At 42.4% G+C, this 20,662-nt stretch overlaps 1 protein-coding gene across 1 annotated transcript in view; it reads right to left on the reverse strand.

Annotated features, from left to right (window-relative positions):
* Positions 1–20,662, reverse strand: part of LOC112265842 (retinoic acid receptor alpha-A-like) — a 116,485-nt gene that overhangs the window by 30,608 nt on the left and 65,215 nt on the right. The window contains exon 4 of the mRNA XM_042295467.1: positions 2,006–2,166. Coding sequence (XP_042151401.1) covers positions 2,006–2,166 — 161 coding nt within the window. The remainder of the gene's footprint in view (positions 1–2,005; positions 2,167–20,662) is intronic.

Genomic DNA, 20,662 nt, shown 5'->3' on the forward strand with positions numbered 1-20,662 from the left:
TTACACCGGATCATCGCAGCTGTTGTTGGTCCATCTGCTATCCCTGGCCCACTAGCTTCCTGAACCCTGTGTCTCCCACTCGCCTAGCGTAGTAATCGACTACCGAACGGCTCCCTGTTTCATCTATTGCTGCTCATTGGACCCCATGATCACTCAGCTACCCAGCCGATGCCTGCTGGACTGTTCATTAACACGGTACTTCATTTTGTTTATCTTTCTGCCCCAGCCTCGAACTCAGGCCCGGTGTGTAGCTAACTGACCCTCTCTGCCCATTCATCGCCATTTACCCATTGTTGATGTCTTAGCTGTGTACCTGTTGTTGTCTTACCCGTTGTTGTTTTAGCTCTCCCAATCAACACCTGTGATTGCTTTATGCCTCTCTCTAATGTTAATATGCCTTGTATACTGTTGTTTAGGGCAGCTCTCATTGTTTTATTGTGTTGTGGAACCCCTAGTCCTGCTCAACATGCCTCAGATAGCCCCCTTGTCCCACCCCCCACACATGCGGAGACCGCACCTAGCTTAACTGGCGCCTCCAGATATGCAACATCTCTCATCCTCGCTCAATGCCTAGGTTTACCTCCACTGTACTCACACCCTACCATGCCCGTGTCTGTACATTATGCCCTGAATCTATCCTACCATGCCCAGAAGTCTGCTCCTTTTACTCTGTTCCAAACGCACTAGATGACCAGTTCTTATAGCCTTTAACTGTACCCTCATCCTACTCCTCCTCTGTTCCTCTTTGTGATGTAGAGGTTAACCCAGGCCCTGTGTGTCCCCAGGCGCTCTCATTTGTTGACTTCTGTAACTGTAAAAGCCTTGGTTTCATGCATGTTAACATCAGAAGCCTCCTCCCTAAGTTTGCTTTATTCACTGCCCTAGCACATTCCGCAAACCCTGATGTCCTAGCCGTGTCTGAATCCTGGCTTAGGACATTGTAATTACTTTGCCACTTTGGCCTATTTATTGCCTTACCTCCTTTCTTCATTTGCACAGACTGCATACAGATGTTTCTATTGTGTTATTGACTGTACATTTGTTTATCCCATGTGTAACTCTGTGTTGTTGTTTTTGTCGCACTGCTTTGCTTTCTTGGCCAAGTCGCAATTGTAAATGAGAACTTACCAACTTACCAGCCTACCTGGTTAATTAAAAAAAGGTGAAGTAAAATAAAAACAAATAGGCTGGAAGCAGCACAGGCTCAGCAGCAGAGCACAGGACCACTGTGCAGTTGTGGAACCTATCAAGGCTCTCTAAAGACTAGCGCAGAATGTCTATCTTCTCATGACACTCTCCAGATATTGATCATCAGTTGACATGAAGCACCTGCCCTAAAGACTGCTCCTAACCTCCTTTGATTGTCATGGATTTCCATTCTAAATCTATCCAACCGTCCTGGAATTGCATGGACAGGAGAGGTTATTGAGTTGTGTTGGGGAGGATTTATCTTATAATTGAGTTCTGGCTACTGCATTAGAGGGGGATTTGCAGTACAGTACAATGGATCGATTTCCTTTGTGGGCTCCGCCAGTCAGAAGTACACTATCACACAAAATGAAATAGACAGTGTGTCAACAGAGGGTTAGAGATGCATGCCTGTGGTGTGCGTCAGTGGGACATGGAGACAACAATCTATCGATGTCTGAGTTAGTCAGACCTCACTACACTGACATTGATGCAAACTGTGCCTGGAGAGTTAACTACAACTAAATATAAGTGTGTCTGTGTGCATGCTAATCTCCTGTGGTTGTGCCCTTGAGCAAACCTCCATCCAAACTGCACAGTGGCTGACCCTGGCTTCCAACCCCTCAGGGTCTGTGTGAGATTTTCTCGAGGGGTTGAGTTACGAATTTCTGTGATCTGAAAATGACAATATCCTGTAGTATACTTCTATTCTATTCTCTGTGTGGGTGTGTCTCTGTGTGTGTCTGTGTGTGTGTGTGTGTGTGTCTCTGTGTGTGTGTGTGTCTCTGTGTGTCTGTCTGTGTGCTACAGTACTAACCGTGGTGTATTTCCCCAGCTGGCAGAGCGATGGGAAGGTCTCCTGATGAGCCTTGCGTATCTTCTCTATGATGGCCTCTTGTTCTGCACTCAGCTCGTAGTTCTCAGTCAGCTCTGGCTTGGGACTCTCCTTCTTCTTCTTATTGCGGTCGTTCCTGACAGCTAAGAGAGGGGAAAAGGAAGGAATGGGAAACGATTAACTAACAAATGTCAACAATAAAAAGTTAATTGAAGCCTAAAAAGCATCCTACACATTTTGGACATATCAACCATTCAGCACAGTGTTGGCATTAGGCTGCATTTGTATTGTATTTATTATGGATCCCCATTAGTTCCTGCAAAAGCAGCAGCTACTCTTCCTGGGGTCCAGCAAAATGAAGGCAGTTATTAGTGAGCTACTCATATTCACAAAGTGTGTGATTTAAGATGTGAGTTGTCTGGAATTGCACACTGTACTAAAATATACAACACCACTTACGACAAGGAGACTGAGTCCATGCAGTAACTTTCTTCTGCCATGACAACTGTGTATTTAAGCACACAGTATCTATCTTCAGCAACACCAGCCACAGAACACAAATGGTTAAACTCTCTGTCACTCAGTCTTTCTCTGTCAGCTTAGTGTCATCACTGCACAAGATTAAAGCGACAATATGTAACTTTTTGGGCGACCTGACCAAATGTACATAGAAACGTTATAGATTTGTCATTCTAATTGAAAGCAAGTCTAAGAAGCGGTAGATCTGTTCCATGTGCACTATTTCTTTGCTTCCCATTCTTAAGTTTAGTTTTAAACTTTTGGTTTGGTACACCAGCTTCAAACAGCCGTAAATACAATATTTCAGGTTATTTAAAATATATTTCACAGCAGTTTAGATGGTACAATGATTCTCTACTTGCTTGTTTTGTCACATAAACTGACATTTTAGCAACCAAGAAATGGAGGAGGGATTTTTGCATAGTTCATCATCAAAGTGTATAAAAAAAGTCAGCTAGAGCTTCAGAACAACAGTGTTTAATTTGGCCAGACGTTATCTCAACACGATGAAAGAGGCTGATCTTCTGACGGCCCTGGCATCGTCTCAGAGTAGCGCCCACTGGTGGTTGCTGTGGCAACCCCGAGGGCAGTTCCATGTGATGGCGTGTTTATGTGTGGAGGCTGTTGGGATTCGGTGTGCGTTTGTGTGCGTTCTGACAAAGGAGGTTGAGATGTTCCTTTCCTTCCTCATCTTCTCTCATTCAATGAGAGAGCAGGAGAGAATCAACAACATCAAGGTCACCTCTCTAACCACTGAGGCACGTACATGGAGAGAGAGACAGAGACACTCAGAGAGAGAGACAGAGACAATCAGAGAGAGAGACAGAGAGCAGAATTAGGCCGATACTCGCTAATGAACAAAATCCAGAAAAGAGCCGTTAACTTCTTCGAGATAGGGGGCGCTCTTTTAATTTTTGGAAAAAAACGTTCCTGTTTTAAACAAGATATTTTGTCACGAAAAGATGCTCGACTATGCATGTAATTGACAGCTTTGGAAAGAAAAAACTCTGACATTTCCAAAACTGCAAAGATATTATCTGTGAGTGCCCCAGAACTAATGCTACAGGCAAAACCAAGATGAGATTTCATACAGGAAATGGTCCAGATTTTGAATGCCCTGTGTTCCAATGTCTCCTTATATGGCTGTGAATGCGCCAGGAATGAGCCTGCACTTTCTGTCGTTTCCCCAAGGTGTCTGCAGCATTGTGACGTATTTGTAGGCATATCATTGGAAGATTGACCATAAGAGACTACATTTACCAGGTGTCCGCCCGGTGTCCTCCGTCGAAATTATTGCGTAATCTTCAGGTCCATGCGCGTTCCATTTTCTTCAGAGGAGAAACCAAACTGCCAAGAATGATTTATCATCGATAGATATGTGAAAAACACCTTGAGGATTGATTCTAAACAACGTTTGCCATGTTTCTGTCGATATTATGGAGTTAATTTGGAAAAAAAGTTTGCGTTGTAATGACTTAATTTTCAGGTTTTTTCTTACCCAAACATGATGAACAAAACGGAGCGTCCTACACAAATAATCTTTTTGGAAAAACTGAACATTTGCTATCTAACTGAGTCTCCTCATTGAAAACATCTGAAGTTCTTCAAAGGTAAATTATTTCATTTGAATGCTTTTATTGTTTTTGTGAAAATGTTGCATGCTGAATGCTAGGCTTAATGCTATGCTAGGCTATCAATACTCTTACACAAATGCTTGTTTAGCTATGGTTCAAAAGCATATTTTGTGGGGGTGCTTTGCTGCAGGAGGGACTGGTGCACTTCACAAAATAGATGGCATCATGAGGTAGGAAAATTATGTGGATTTATTGAAGCAACATCTCAAGACATCAGTCAGGAAGTTAAAGCTTGGTCGCAAACGGGTCTTCCAAATGGACAATGACCCCAACCATACTTCCAAAGTTGTGGCAAAATGACTTAAGGACAACAAAGTCAAGGTATTGGAGTGGCTATCACAAAGCCCTGACCTCAAATCAAATCAAATCAAATTTTATTTGTCACATACACATGGTTAGCAGATGTTAATGCGAGTGTAGCGAAATGCTTGTGCTTCTAGTTCCGACAATGCAGTAATAATCCAACAAGTAATCTAACTACCAATTAAAAAAAAAACTACTGTCTTATACACAGTGTAAGGGGATAAAGAATATGTACATAAAGATATATGAATGAGTGATGGTACAGAGCAGCTTAGGCAAGATACAGTAGATGGTATCGAGTACAGTATATACATATGAGATGAGTATGTAAACAAAGTGGCATAGTTAAAGTGGCTAGTGATACATGTATTACATAAGGATGCAGTAGATGATATAGAGTACAGTATATACGTATACATATGAGATGAATAATGTAGGGTATGTAAACATTATATTAGGTAGCATTGTTTAAAGTGGCTAGTGATATATTTTACATCATTTCCCATCAATTGCCATTATTAAAGTGGCTGGAGTTGAGTCAGTGTGTTGGCAGCAGCCACTCAATGTTAGACCTCAATCGTATAGAAAATTTGTGGGTAGAACTGAAAAAGCTTGTGCGAGCAAGGAGGCCTACAAACCTGTCTCAGTTACACCAGTTTTGTCAGGAGTAATGGGCCAAAATTTACCCAACTTATTGTGGGAAGCTTGTGGAAGGCCACCGAAACGTTTGACTCAAGTTAAACAATTTAAAGGCAATGCTACCAAATATTAATTGAGTGTATGTAAACTTCTGACCCACGTACATTCTTCAAATAACATGGTGATCCTAACTGACCTAAAACAGAATTTTTACTAGGATTAAATGTCAGGAATTGTGATTTAAACTTCCGATTGCAACTGTATTTTATATGCCATACATTATTGTTTGTTAACTAGTAAATAGCAAGCCTACAGCAAAGTGTGTTTAAAATATTTCTAACTTGTTAATCATTTCTGATAGTTAGTTTTTGCTACCACGTGTGTTTTAGTTTGCTTGAGCCTGCTAACTGAGGAGTGTTAGTTCACCTGTTTCCATACATGTTTCATTTTAAAACATTTATCTTACAAAGGAAATGTTTAATCTAACAATTCTGTACATGGAATTGTATTTGGGTTTTTTAAACACTTTTTACAGGAAAATGCCACGGCACTATCTGATGTGTGGAGACATTTCACTGCAGCTAATGTAGAAGGAAAAGCTGTGTACATTTGCAAATACTGTGCCAAATCATATGTGAAGAATGCAACAAAGATGGAAAATCATCTGGCCAAGTGCATAAAGTTCCCTCAGCGCTCACAACAAGCAACCTCTGGCAAAAGTCCCTCTACTTCTATTCGAGGTGAAAATTATGAATCAGACACCTTATCGATAGCAACAGCTCATGGTCCTCCTGGAATCAGAAGTTTTTTTTTACTCAATGGAGGAACGTAGTCAGAGAAATGCGGATGTATGTCTTGCTCGAGCTGTGTATGCGTTTTTAAAAACGTAACAAAAAAACATTTGCCGTTTGTTCTACTGTATTGACTGTTATGAAAGAGAAGTGAGTCCTTGTCTGTATCTATTGAATATAAACCTAGGAGCAGATAGAATGCAGTAAACCAGGATGCTTTAACTGTCCATTCTGATATAGGAGATTCTCACCTTGCTACAATTCCCTTGTCTCATACAAACTCTAATGACAAAGGTGGAAATATAGGTTTCGTTACAGGAAGTACAGAATGAAACCAGAGTGAACACCGGGACCCCCTGCGTGGTGTCCTGGAAAACCCAGAGTTTGTGATGGAGCTCTGGGATTGGAGGAGACGTTGGTGTTTGATGTCTGACACAGAAGGAGATTCGGAGGTTCTGAGAATCCTCAAACATACCAGCTAGAGGAGACAGGTGTTGACTCAATACAGGGTCCTGTTTATTCGGGCATGCGTCAGAAAACAGTGTTTCATATTGGACCAGGAAGTTCAGGAAGTCTCTCCCTGTACCAGTCTGTTTTTTCCGTTTGATGCCTGACGAACACAGCCCAGAGGGTCGATTTTGTGCAAAGAGACTGTGAAGCCTCCAGAATCGTTTGTTTGTTCAGTTTGTATCCTTCCTGCCAGCATCCTTGAAGACGCATTGTGTTAAGTCTATGTGGAAGAGTAATTGTCCTTTACAGCCCGACTAAGATTATAAACTACATATACTGTACCTCTATTTTTACTGACAGACAGGGTGTCTGCTTCTATCTTCTATGGATGTGTCCCAAATGGCACCCTATTCCCTTGGTGGACTCTGGTTAAAAGGGAATAGGGTGCCATTTGAGATGCACACTATGTGTCTGTCTCCACATCTGTCTGCTATCTGTCTGATTGTCTGTCTTTGATCTTCAGCTCTTTGAGTACTGGGAAATACAGACAACAATCCAAACATCAATTCCAATAATTTCTTAAAAACTGAAGGATTCCTTCATAGGACAACAGTATGTGTCCTCTCACCTCCATTGGGCTCCTCCCCAGTCCAGTGACATTAATGTCCAATCAATTCAATCCTAGGTCCCACCATAATGATAGCATACAGCATGCAGGTTAAAACAGAGTCTATTAAAGGGAATTAAACCGTCTGGTTGGGTTCGGGGTGTCACTAACCGCTGTGCGTGTCCCACCACAGCCACCACTAGCCGGCCTCCGCCCAGTAACCTGCCCTGAACCTTAATCACTGTCACTAGCCGGCTACCACCCGATACTCTATCCAGCACCTTAGAGACTGTTACTAGCCGGCTATCACCCGATACTCTACGCTGCACCTTAGAGACTGTTACTAGCCGGCTAACACCCGATACTCTACCCTGCACCTTAGAGACTGTTACTAGCCGGCTACCACCCGATACTCTACCCTGCACCTTAGAGACTGTTACTAGCCGGCTACCACCCGGTACTCTACCCTGCACCTTAGAGACTGGTGCCCATAAGAGTCATTGAACACTGGTCACCTTAATAATGTTTACATACTGTTTCACCCACTTTATATGTACATACTGTATTCTAATCATGTCTCACCCTATATAATGTGTGTATTGTTTTTATGTATTTATTGCTAGGTATTATTACTGCACTGTTGGAGATAGAAACACAAGCATTTCGCTGCACCTGTGATAACATCTGCAAATCTGTATACTCAACCAATAAACGTTGATTTGTTGCCCTATATGTGACTTCACGTGTAAGTAACGAGCCCTAAAATATATAAACACTCAACTTAATCAGCTGCTAAGGTCATTAAATCAAGAAACACACACACACATAACATTGTTGATGGTAATTTCACTAACGAGTAGAGACAATCGGAGAGGCAGGATAACAATACGTCAACTTTGACCTCCATAGACACTCACAGCTCTATAGAATAACAATTAACATGAGTGTAAGCTGTGTGGTGTGCGTGTGTGTGTGTGTGCGCGCACATGTGTGTGTGTACGTGTGGAAACAGAGGGCAGGGTGTCGTAACAATAATCCCAATGACAGTTAGTAGCTATAAGACCTGGGCCTGCTATGTGGGGGAAAACAACATGGCCATTGTCAACTGAAGGGCTTTCTGAATATGATTTACAGTTCTGTTGAACTTAAATGAATACAAGCCAGTTTAAATAAGGGCAGTTTTTCCTGTTTTGTGAAGGTTTGTTTTATGAATCTTCCTTTCACACAAATGTCAGGGATAATTCTGCAATGTCTTCCGAAGGTCTGGATGACGTTCTGGATGATGACATGGTGCGTCACGGAGGATGAGTTGGCTTAAATTGGGTGTTGTCAGAGCAATAGCAGAACAACCAAAACCCCCCCCAAAAAACATTCCCAGAAAGGGACATATTTTCAATGTTTTTTCTATTCTCAACCAACTCAGTTGGTAAGAGCGTAGCGATAGTAACAGCAAGATTGTGGGTTCAATTTCTATAAGGAAAAGACAATGAAAAACCCGAAACATTTCTTGCTGGCTGGAATGGTCAACCTGAGTTTAAGTCGCTCTGGATGAGAGCATCTGCTAAATGACCCAAATGTAAATGTAAAAATGGATGGCATTTGAAATTAACAACAGTAAACAACAGGGATGTTCTTCTGGGGAACAATAGGAGAGGACTTCGAGGAACAAAGACTAGTGGCAGCCAGCTCTGTCTGGCTTCTCTCTATTTCTATCCTCATCTCCCAAAGACTGAAACGGTAGTGATCAAATGCCGGGGTCAGAGGTTAGGGTCGGAGCGGCAGACGGTTGCCCAGTGATTGAACCAAACTGAATGACTCAAGGAGGACTTGGCTAGGCTGTGTTAAGGCTGGGCCTTGGGGAGGCAAGGGGGTAATGGTATGAAGCCAGTCTGGGTAGAAGCAGGACTACCAACCTTTTACAGCTTTGTATTAGGCCATCTGTTGGGTTCTGCATGAGTTTAATCTATACAAACTAGTGTTGTCACGATACCCAAATTTGACTTACGATACCATACCAAGTATCACATTCTGTTAAAGGTCCCCAAAACACACACATCCCTGGGTCGTTCCTCTTTTAGGTTCGCTGCAGCTAGCGACTGGAACGAGCTGCAACAAACACTCAAACTGGACAGTTTTATCTCCATCTCTACATTCAAAGACTTAATCATGGACACTCTTAGTGACAGTTGTGGCTGCTTTGCGTGATCTATTGTTGTCTCTACCTTCTTGCCATTGTGCTGTTGTCTGTGCCCAATAATGTTTGTACCATGTTTTGTGCTGCTACCATGTTGTGCTGCTGCTATGTTGTGTTGTTACCATGTTGTTGTCATGTGTTGTTGCTACAATGCTGTGTTGTCATGTGTTGCTGGAGCTGGAACCGCGCGTCAGGGAGGGGGTACTGTCACGCACACTCCCGCGCAGCTGCGACTCATGACACTCACCTGGACTCCATCACCTCCTTGATTATCTTCCCTACATCGGTCGCTCCCCTTGGTTCTTTCCTCAGGTGTTATTGACTCTGTTTCATGTCGGTGCGTTGTTTGTGGTTCTTGTTTAGTTTATTTATTAAAACACTCACTCCCTGTACTTGTTTCTTGTTTAGTTTATTTATTAAAACACTCACTCCCTGTACTTGTTTCTTGTTTAGTTTATTTATTAAAACACTCACTCCCTGTACTTGTTTCTTGTTTAGTTTATTTATTAAAACACTCACTCCCTGTACTTGTTTCTTGTTTATTTTATTTATTAAAACACTCACTCCCTGTATGTGTTCATTGTTTAGTTTATTTATTAAAACACTCACTCCCTGTACTTGTTTCTTGTTTAGTTTATTTATTAAAACACTCACTCCCTGTACTTGTTTCTTGTTGAGTTTATTTATTAAAACACTCACTCCCTGTACTTGTTTCTTGTTGAGTTTATTTATTAAAACACTCACTCCCTGTACTTGTTTCTTGTTGAGTTTATTTATTAAAACACTCACTCCCTGTACTTGTTTCTTGTTTAGTTTATTTATTAAAACACTCACTCCCTGTACTTGTTTCTTGTTTAGTTTATTTATTAAAACACTCACTCCCTGTACTTGTTTCTTGTTTAGTTTATTTATTAAAACACTCACTCCCTGTACTTGTTTCTTGTTTAGTTTATTTATTAAAACACTCACTCCCTGTACTTGTTTCTTGTTTAGTTTATTTATTAAAACAATCACTCCCTGTACTTGTTTCTTGTTGAGTTTATTTATTAAAACACTCACTCCCTGTACTTGTTTCTTGTTTATTTTATTTATTAAAACACTCACTCCCTGTACTTGTTTCTTGTTGAGTTTATTTATTAAAACACTCACTCCCTGTACTTGTTTCTTGTTGAGTTTATTTATTGAAACACTCACTCCCTGTACTTGTTTCTTGTTGAGTTTATTTATTAAAACACTCACTCCCTGTACTTGTTTCTTGTTTAGTTTATTTATTAAAACACTCACTCCCTGTACTTGTTTCTTGTTTAGTTTATTTATTAAAACACTCACTCCCTGTACTTGTTTCTTGTTGAGTTTATTTATTAAAACACTCACTCCCTGTACTTGTTTCTTGTTTAGTTTATTTATTAAAACACTCACTCCCTGTACTTGTTTCTTGTTTAGTTTATTTATTAAAACACTCACTCCCTGTACTTGTTTCTTGTTTAGTTTATTTATTAAAACACTCACTCCCTGTACTTGTTTCTTGTTGAGTTTATTTATTAAAACACTCACTCCCTGTACTTGTTTCTTGTTTAGTTTATTTATTAAAACACTCACTCCCTGTACTTGTTTCTTGTTTAGTTTATTTATTAAAACACTCACTCCCTGTACTTGTTTCTTGTTGAGTTTATTTATTAAAACACTCACTCCCTGTACTTGTTTCTTGTTTAGTTTATTTATTAAAACAATCACTCCCTGTACTTGTTTCTTGTTGAGTTTATTTATTAAAACACTCACTCCCTGTACTTGTTTCTTGTTTATTTTATTTATTAAAACACTCACTCCCTGTACTTGTTTCTTGTTGAGTTTATTTATTAAAACACTCACTCCCTGTACTTGTTTCTTGTTGAGTTTATTTATTGAAACACTCACTCCCTGTACTTGTTTCTTGTTGAGTTTATTTATTAAAACACTCACTCCCTGTACTTGTTTCTTGTTTAGTTTATTTATTAAAACACTCACTCCCTGTACTTGTTTCTTGTTTAGTTTATTTATTAAAACACTCACTCCCTGTACTTGTTTCTTGTTGAGTTTATTTATTAAAACACTCACTCCCTGTACTTGTTTCTTGTTTAGTTTATTTATTAAAACACTCACTCCCTGTACTTGTTTCTTGTTTAGTTTATTTATTAAAACACTCACTCCCTGTATGTGTTCATTGTTTAGTTTATTTATTAAAACACTCACTCCCTGTACTTGTTTCTTGTTTAGTTTATTTATTAAAACACTCACTCCCTGTACTTGTTTCTTGTTTAGTTTATTTATTAAAACACTCACTCCCTGTACTTGTTTCTTGTTTAGTTTATTTATTAAAACACTCACTCCCTGTACTTGTTCATTGTTAGGTTATTTATTAAAACACTCACTCCCTGTTCTTGTTTCTTGTTTAGTTTATTTATTAAAACACTCACTCCCTGTACTTGTTTCTTGTTTATTTTATTTATTAAAACACTCACTCCCTGTACTTGTTTCTTGTTTATTTTATTTATTAAAACACTCACTCCCTGTACTTGTTTCTTGTTTATTTTATTTATTAAAACACTCACTCCCTGTACTTGTTTCTTGTTTATTTTATTTATTAAAACACTCACTCCCTGTACTTGTTTCTTGTTTAGTTTATTTATTAAAACACTCACTCCCTGTACTTGTTTCTTGTTTATTTTATTTATTAAAACACTCACTCCCTGTACTTGTTTCTTGTTTAGTTTATTTATGAAAACACTCACTCCCTGTACTTGTTTCTTGTTTAGTTTATTTATTAAAACACTCACTCCCTGTACTTGTTTCTTGTTTAGTTTATTTATTAAAACACTCACTCCTGTACTTGTTTCTTGTTTAGTTTATTTATTAAAACACTCACTCCTGTACTTGTTTCTTGTTTAGTTTATTTATTAAAACACTCACTCCTGTACTTGTTTCTTGTTTATTTTATTTATTAAAACACTCACTCCCTGTACTTGTTTCTTGTTTAGTTTATTTATTAAAACACTCACTCCCTGTACTTGTTTCTTGTTTATTTTATTTATTAAAACACTCACTCCCTGTACTTGTTTCTTGTTTAGTTTATTTATTAAAACACTCACTCCCTGTACTTGTTTCTTGTTTAGTTTATTTATTAAAACACTCACTCCCTGTACTTGTTTCTTGTTTAGTTTATTTATTAAAACACTCACTCCCTGTACTTGTTTCTTGTTTAGTTTATTTATTAAAACACTCACTCCTGTACTTGTTTCTTGTTTAGTTTATTTATTAAAACACTCACTCCCTGTACTTGTTTCTTGTTTATTTTATTTATTAAAACACTCACTCCCTGTACTTGTTTCTTGTTGAGTTTATTTATTAAAACACTCACTCCCTGTACTTGTTTCTTGTTTAGTTTATTTATTAAAACACTCACTCCCTGTACTTGTTTCTTGTTTAGTTTATTTATTAAAACACTCACTCCCTGTACTTGTTTCTTGTTGAGTTTATTTATTAAAACACTCACTCCCTGTACTTGTTTCTTGTTGAGTTTATTTATTAAAACACTCACTCCCTGTACTTGTTTCTTGTTGAGTTTATTTATTGAAACACTCACTCCCTGTACTTGTTTCTTGTTGAGTTTATTTATTAAAACACTCACTCCCTGTACTTGTTTCTTGTTGAGTTTATTTATTGAAACACTCACTCCCTGTACTTGTTTCTTGTTGAGTTTATTTATTAAAACACTCACTCCCTGTACTTGTTTCTTGTTGAGTTTATTTATTAAAACACTCACTCCCTGTACTTGTTTCTTGTTGAGTTTATTTATTAAAACACTCACTCCCTGTACTTGTTTCTTGTTTAGTTTATTTATTAAAACACTCACTCCCTGTACTTGTTTCTTGTTTAGTTTATTTATTAAAACACTCACTCCTGTACGTGTTTCTTGTTTAGTTTATTTATTAAAACACTCACTCCCTGTACTTGTTTCTTGTTTAGTTTATTTATTAAAACACTCACTCCCTGTACTTGTTCATTGTTAGGTTATTTATTAAAACACTCACTCCCTGTTCTTGTTTCTTGTTTAGTTTATTTATTAAAACACTCACTCCCTGTACTTGTTTCTTGTTTATTTTATTTATTAAAACACTCACTCCCTGTACTTGTTTCTTGTTTATTTTATTTATTAAAACACTCACTCCCTGTACTTGTTTCTTGTTTATTTTATTTATTAAAACACACTCCCTGTACTTGTTTCTTGTTTATTTTATTTATTAAAACACTCACTCCCTGTACTTGTTTCTTGTTTAGTTTATTTATTAAAACACTCACTCCCTGTACTTGTTTCTTGTTTATTTTATTTATTAAAACACTCACTCCCTGTACTTGTTTCTTGTTTAGTTTATTTATTAAAACACTCACTCCCTGTACTTGTTTCTTGTTTAGTTTATTTATTAAAACACTCACTCCCTGTACTTGTTTCTTGTTTAGTTTATTTATTAAAACACTCACTCCTGTACTTGTTTCTTGTTTAGTTTATTTATTAAAACACTCACTCCTGTACTTGTTTCTTGTTTAGTTTATTTATTAAAACACTCACTCCTGTACTTGTTTCTTGTTTATTTTATTTATTAAAACACTCACTCCCTGTACTTGTTTCTTGTTTAGTTTATTTATTAAAACACTCACTCCCTGTACTTGTTTCTTGTTTATTTTATTTATTAAAACACTCACTCCCTGTACTTGTTTCTTGTTTAGTTTATTTATTAAAACACTCACTCCCTGTACTTGTTTCTTGTTTAGTTTATTTATTAAAACACTCACTCCCTGTACTTGTTTCTTGTTTAGTTTATTTATTAAAACACTCACTCCCTGTACTTGTTTCTTGTTTAGTTTATTTATTAAAACACTCACTCCTGTACTTGTTTCTTGTTTAGTTTATTTATTAAAACACTCACTCCCTGTACTTGTTTCTTGTTTATTTTATTTATTAAAACACTCACTCCCTGTACTTGTTTCTTGTTGAGTTTATTTATTAAAACACTCACTCCCTGTACTTGTTTCTTGTTTAGTTTATTTATTAAAACACTCACTCCCTGTACTTGTTTCTTGTTTAGTTTATTTATTAAAACACTCACTCCCTGTACTTGTTTCTTGTTTAGTTTATTTATTAAAACACTCACTCCCTGTACTTGTTTCTTGTTTAGTTTATTTATTAAAACACTCACTCCCTGTACTTGTTTCTTGTTGAGTTTATTTATTAAAACACTCACTCCCTGTACTTGTTTCTTGTTTAGTTTATTTATTAAAACACTCACTCCCTGTACTTGTTTCCCGTCTCTCAGCGCACATCGTTAAAGCTGCCACTCTATGTTGTAGTCTTAGGTCTCTCTTTATGTAGTATTGTGGTGTCTTTATGTAGTATTGTGGTGTCTCTCTTTATGTATTATTGTGGTGTCTCTTATGTAGTATTGTGGCGTCTCTCTTGTCGTGATGTGTGTTTTGTCCTATATTTTTAATCCCAGCCCCCGGCCCCACAGGTCCTTTGCATTTTGGTAGGCTGTCATTGTATATAATAATTTGTTCTTAACTGGCTCGCCTAGTTAAATAAAGGTTAAATAAACAAAAACATTGTATTACGATACCGCGGTGAAAAAAATCTAACGTCCTGTTCGCCCCGTCCCACCGAAGCTTGTTCCTGTTTTCTAAATGTTATGCGCATGTGCTACACAAAAAAACCTGTCACTGATATTCACACTCAATATATATACTCAATATATACTCAATAAAACACATATAGAATTGAACTTTACACTGTATAATAGATACTGCATAGAATGGCTGATTTGCTCCTATTTGCAAAGGCCTACCTGTGATCTGGCTGGAATGGGAGGGAGGAATGGGAGGAAGGAATGGGAGGGAGGAACGGGAGAGAGGAATGGGAGGGAGGAATGGGAGGGAGGAACGGGAGGGAGGAACGGGAGGGAGGAACGGGGGGAGGAACGGGGGAAGGAATGGGAGGGAGGAATGGGAGGGAGGAACGGGACAGAGGAACGGGGGAAGGAATGGGAGGGAGGAACGGGAGGGAGGAACGGGAGGGAGGAAGGGGAGGGAGGAATGGGAGGGAGGAACGGGACAGAGGAACGGGGGGAAGGAATGGGAGGGAGGAACGGGAGGGAGGGAACGGGAGGGAGGAAGGGAGGGAGGAATGGGAGGGAGGAACGGGACAGAGGAACGGGGGAAGGAATGGGAGGGAGGAACGGGAGGGAGGAACGGGAGGGAGGGAAGGGGAGGGAGGAATGGGGGAAGGAAGGGGAGGGAGAAACGGGAGGGAGGAATGGGAGGGAGGAGTGGGAGGGTGGAATGGGAGGGAGGGAGGAATGGAGGGAGGAATGGGAGGGAGGAATGGGAGGGAGGAACGGGAGGGAGGAAGGGGAGGGAGGAATGGGGGAAGGAAGGGGAGGGAGAAACGGGAGGAATGGGAGGGAGGAGTGGGAGGGGTGGAATGGGAGGGAGGAATTGGAGGGAGGAATGGGAGGGAGGAATGGGAGGGAGGAATGGGAGGGAGGAATGGAGGGAGGAATGGGAGGGAGGAATGGGAGGGAGGAATGGGAGGGAGGAATGAGAGGGAGGAATGGGAGGGAGGAATGGGAGGGAGGAATTGGAGGGAGGAATTGAAGGGAGGAATGAGAGGGAGGAATGGGACGGAGGAATATACTGTACATGCAGAATGATCTGTATCTCATTGTGGCAGTAAGGGGAAAAAACACTGCATGAAACCTTTACTTCACAGGAAACAGATCGACATAGACTCTCCTTCCTTCCTTCCCTCCCTACCTCACACCACTCTCTCTGTCTCCCACAAACACACACACCCTCTCTCTGTCTCCCACAAACACACACACCACTCTCCCTCTCTCTCCCCACAAACACACACACTCCCCTGTCTCCTCTCCCCCACAAACACACACACCCTCCTCTCTCCCACAAACACACACACCCTCTCTCTGTCTCCCTCTCTCCCACAAACACACACCCTCTCTCTGTCTCCCTGTCTCCTCTCTCCCACAAACACACACACCCCTCTCTCTGTCTCCCACAAACACACACACCCCTCTCTGTCTCCACAAACACACACCCTCTCTCTCTCCCTCCCACACTCTCTCCCCACAAACACACACACCCTCTCTCTGTCTCCCTCTCTCCCACACACACCCCCTCTCTGTCTCCCTCCACACACACCCTCTCTCCCCACAAACACACACACCCTCTCTCTGTCTCCCTCTCTCTGTCCCCAAACACACACACCACTCACACACACCCCTCTCTCTGTCTCCCTCTCTCCCACACACACACCCTCTCTCTGTCTCCCTCACACACCCTCTCCTCCCACAAACACACACACCCCTCTCTGTCTCCCTCTCTCCCACAAACACACACACCCCTCTCTGTCTCCCTCTCTCCTCCCACAAACACACACACCCCTCTCTCTGTCTCCCACAAACACACACACCCCTCTCTCTGTCTCCCACAAACACACACACCCTCTCTCTGTCTCCCTGAACACACACACCCCTCTCTCTGTCTCCCACAAACACACACACCCCTCTCTCTGTCTCCCACAAACACACACACCCTCTCTGTCTCCCACAAACACACACACCCTCTCTCTGTCTCCACAAACACACACACCCCTCTCTCTGTCTCCCTCTCTCCCACACACACACCCCTCTCTCTGTCTCCTCTCCCACAAACACACACACCCTCTCTCTGTCTCTCCCACAAACACACACACCCCTCTCTCTGTCTCCCTCCCACAAACACACACACCCCTCTCTCTGTCAAACACACACACCCTCTCTCTGTCTCCCACAAACACACACACCCCTCTCTCTGTCTCCCACAAACACACACACCACTCTCTCTGTCTCCCACAAACACACACACCCCTCTCTCTGTCTCCCACAAACACACACACCCTCTCTGTCTCCCACAAACACACACACCCCTCTCTCTGTCTCCCACAAACACACACACCCCTCTCTCTGTCTCCCACAAACACACACACCCCTCTCTCTGTCTCCCACAAACACACACACCACTCTCTCTGTCTCCCACAAACACACACACCTCTCTCTCTGTCTCCCACAAACACACACACCCCTCTCTCTGTCTCCCACAAACACACACACCCCTCTCTCTGTCTCCCACAAACACACACACACCCCTCTCTCTCTCTGTCTCCCACAAACACACACACCTCTGTCTCCCTCTCTCCCACAAACACACACACCCCTCTCTCTGTCTCCCTCTCAAACACACACACCCCTCTCTCTGTCTCCCTCTCAAACACACACACCCCTCTCTCTGTCTCCCACCCTCTCTCTCCCACAAACACACACACCCCTCTCTGTCTCCCTCTCCACACACACACCCCTCTCTCTCCTGTCTCCCTCTCTCCCACAAACACACACACCCTCTCTCTGTCTCCCACAAACACACACACCCCTCTCTCTGTCTCCCACAAACACACACCCACTCTCTGTCTCCCACACAAACACACACACCTCTCTGTCTCCCACAAACACTGTCTCCCACAAACACACACCCCTCTCTCTCTGTCTCCCACAAACACACACACACACTCTCTCTGTCTCCCACAAACACACACACCCCTCTCTCTGTCTCCCCCAAACACACACACCCTCTCTGTCTCCCTCAAAACACACACACCACTCTCTCTGTCTCCCACAAACACACACAAACACCACACTCTGTCTCCCACAAACACACACACCCACTCTCTCTGTCTCCCACAAACACACACACCCACTCTCTCTGTCTCCCACAAACACACACACCCCTCTCTCTGTCTCCCACAAACACACACAAACACCACTCTCTCTGTCTCCCTCAAACACACACACCCCCTCTCTCTGTCTCCCACAAACACACACACCCACTCTCTCTGTCTCCCACAAACACACACACCCCTCTCTCTGTCTCCCCACAAACACACACACCCTCTCTCTCTCTCTCCCACAAACACACACACCCTCTCTCTGTCTCCCACAAACACACACCTCTCTGTCTCCCACAAACACACACACCCCTCTCTCTGTCTCCCACAAAACACACACACCCCTCTCTCTGTCTCCACAACACACACAAACACACACACCCCTCTCTCTGTCTCCCACAAACACACACACCCCTCTCTCTGTCTCCCACAAACACACACACCACAAACACACACTCTCTCTGTCTCCCACAAACACACACACCACTCTCTCTCTCCCACAAACACACACACACCCCTCTCTGTCTCCCACTCTCCTGTCTCCCACAAACACACACACTCCTCTCTCTCTCTCTCTCCCACAAACACACACACCCCTCTCTCTGTCTCCCACAAACACACACACCCCTCTCTCTGTCTCCCTCTCTCACACACACACACACACTCTCTGTCTCCTCTCTCCCCACAAACACACACACCCTCTCTGTCTCCCACAAACACTCCCTCTCTCTGTCTCCCACAAACACACACACTCTCTCTGTCTCCCTCTCTCCCACAAACACACACACCCTCTGTCTCTCTCTGTCTCCCTCTCTCCCCACAAACACACACACCCCTCTCTCTCTCTCTGTCTCTCCCACAAACACACACACCCCTCTCTCTGTCTCCCTCTCTCCCTGTCTCCCACAAACACACACACCCCTCTCTCTGTCTCCCTCTCTCCCCACAAACACACACTCCCTCCCTATCTCCCACAAACACACACACCCCCTCTCTCTGTCTCCCAAACACACACACACCCCCTCTCTCTGTCTCCCACAAACACACACACCACTCTCTCTGTCTCCCACAAACACACCCTCTCTCTGTCTCCCTCTCCCACAAACACACACACCACTCTCTCTGTCTCCCACAAACACACACACCACTCTCTCTGTCTCCCACAAACACACACCACTCTCTCTGTCTCCCACACTCTTTACAAAACTCTGTCTCCCACAAACACACACACCACTCTCTGTCTCCCTCCACAAACACACACACCACTCTCTGTCTCCCACAAACACACACACCACTCTCTCTGTCTCCCACAAACACACACACCCCTCTCTCTGTCTCCTCTCTCCCCACAAACACACACACCCCTCTCTCTGTCTCCCACAAACACACACACCCCTCTCTCTGTCTCCCTCTCTCCCCCACAAACACACACACCCTCTCTCTGTCTCCCACAAACACACACACCCTCTCTCTGTCTCCCACAAACACACACACCACCCTCTCTGTCTCCCCCCACAAACACACACACCCCCTCTCCTCTCTCCCACAAACACACTACACCACTGTCTCCCACAAACACACACACCCTCTCTCTGTCTTTACCACAAACACACACACACCCTCTCTCTGTCTCCCTCTCTCCCACAAACACACACACCCCACACCCCTCTCTCTGTCTCCCTCTCCCCTCTGGAGCACAAACACACACACCCCTCTCTCTGTCTCCCTCTCTCCTCCCGACAAACACACACACCCCTCTCTCTGTCTCCCACAAACACACACACCCTCTCTCTGTCTCCTCCTCTCTCCCACAAACACACACACCCCTCTCTCTGTCTCCCTCTCTCCCACAAACACACACACCCCTCTCTTTGTCTCCCACAAACACACACACCCCTCTCTCTGTCTCCCTCTCTCCCACAAATACACACACCCCTCTCTCTGTCTCCCTCTCTCCCACAAACACACACTCCCCTCTCCCTCTCTCCCACAAACACACACACCCCTCTCTCTGTCTCCCACAAACACACACTCCCCTCTCCCTCTCTCCCACAAACACACACACCCCTCTCTCTGTCTCCCACAAACACACACTCACACTGCTCCCAACTTTAAAAACGTTAGGCACCAAACAGAATGTAAGGAGCACCAGAAAGAGATAGATTAGGTCTACATGAATCCTACCTTTGTAGTGAAGCAGACCCTTTCCCTTTCTTCCTGGGCCAATCACATTTGTCTAGACTTACTGTCAAGTTACCAGGTTGTTAGCTAGCTGGGTAAGATGACTGAACAAAGTTGTTTGTTATCAAACCAGCCCGCGACATGGTTTTTGAAATTATATAAATGTGTGTAAAATCGCGCAGGAAGAAAATAAACAGTAGCTCTGGTAATGAGACAAGCCATTTTCTTCGCTGTAAATCTGCAAGCATGTTTCAAAGCTGTGCTCGGCTTGTCCTCCCTGGCATTTGAATGCTGCGTGACAGCGAACTCACAAAGCCTCTGACTGGCCTGTGCTCTTGGTTATTATATCAGCTCTGTTTGCTGCTCCATTGTATTCAATGTAACATCAGAAGACGCATCAGGGACTGCATCCCCACTCGCCATCACGGCTAAATTATATTTACAAAACTGATTGAGGAGTCGATGCGCAGGAAGAGCGCACGGAGAGAACCAAGTGAGTGATGCCAGGTTAGGGGTTA

Source organism: Oncorhynchus tshawytscha, linkage group LG13 (genome assembly GCF_018296145.1).
Source record: "Oncorhynchus tshawytscha isolate Ot180627B linkage group LG13, Otsh_v2.0, whole genome shotgun sequence".
NCBI classification, from domain to species: Eukaryota; Metazoa; Chordata; class Actinopteri; order Salmoniformes; family Salmonidae; genus Oncorhynchus; species Oncorhynchus tshawytscha.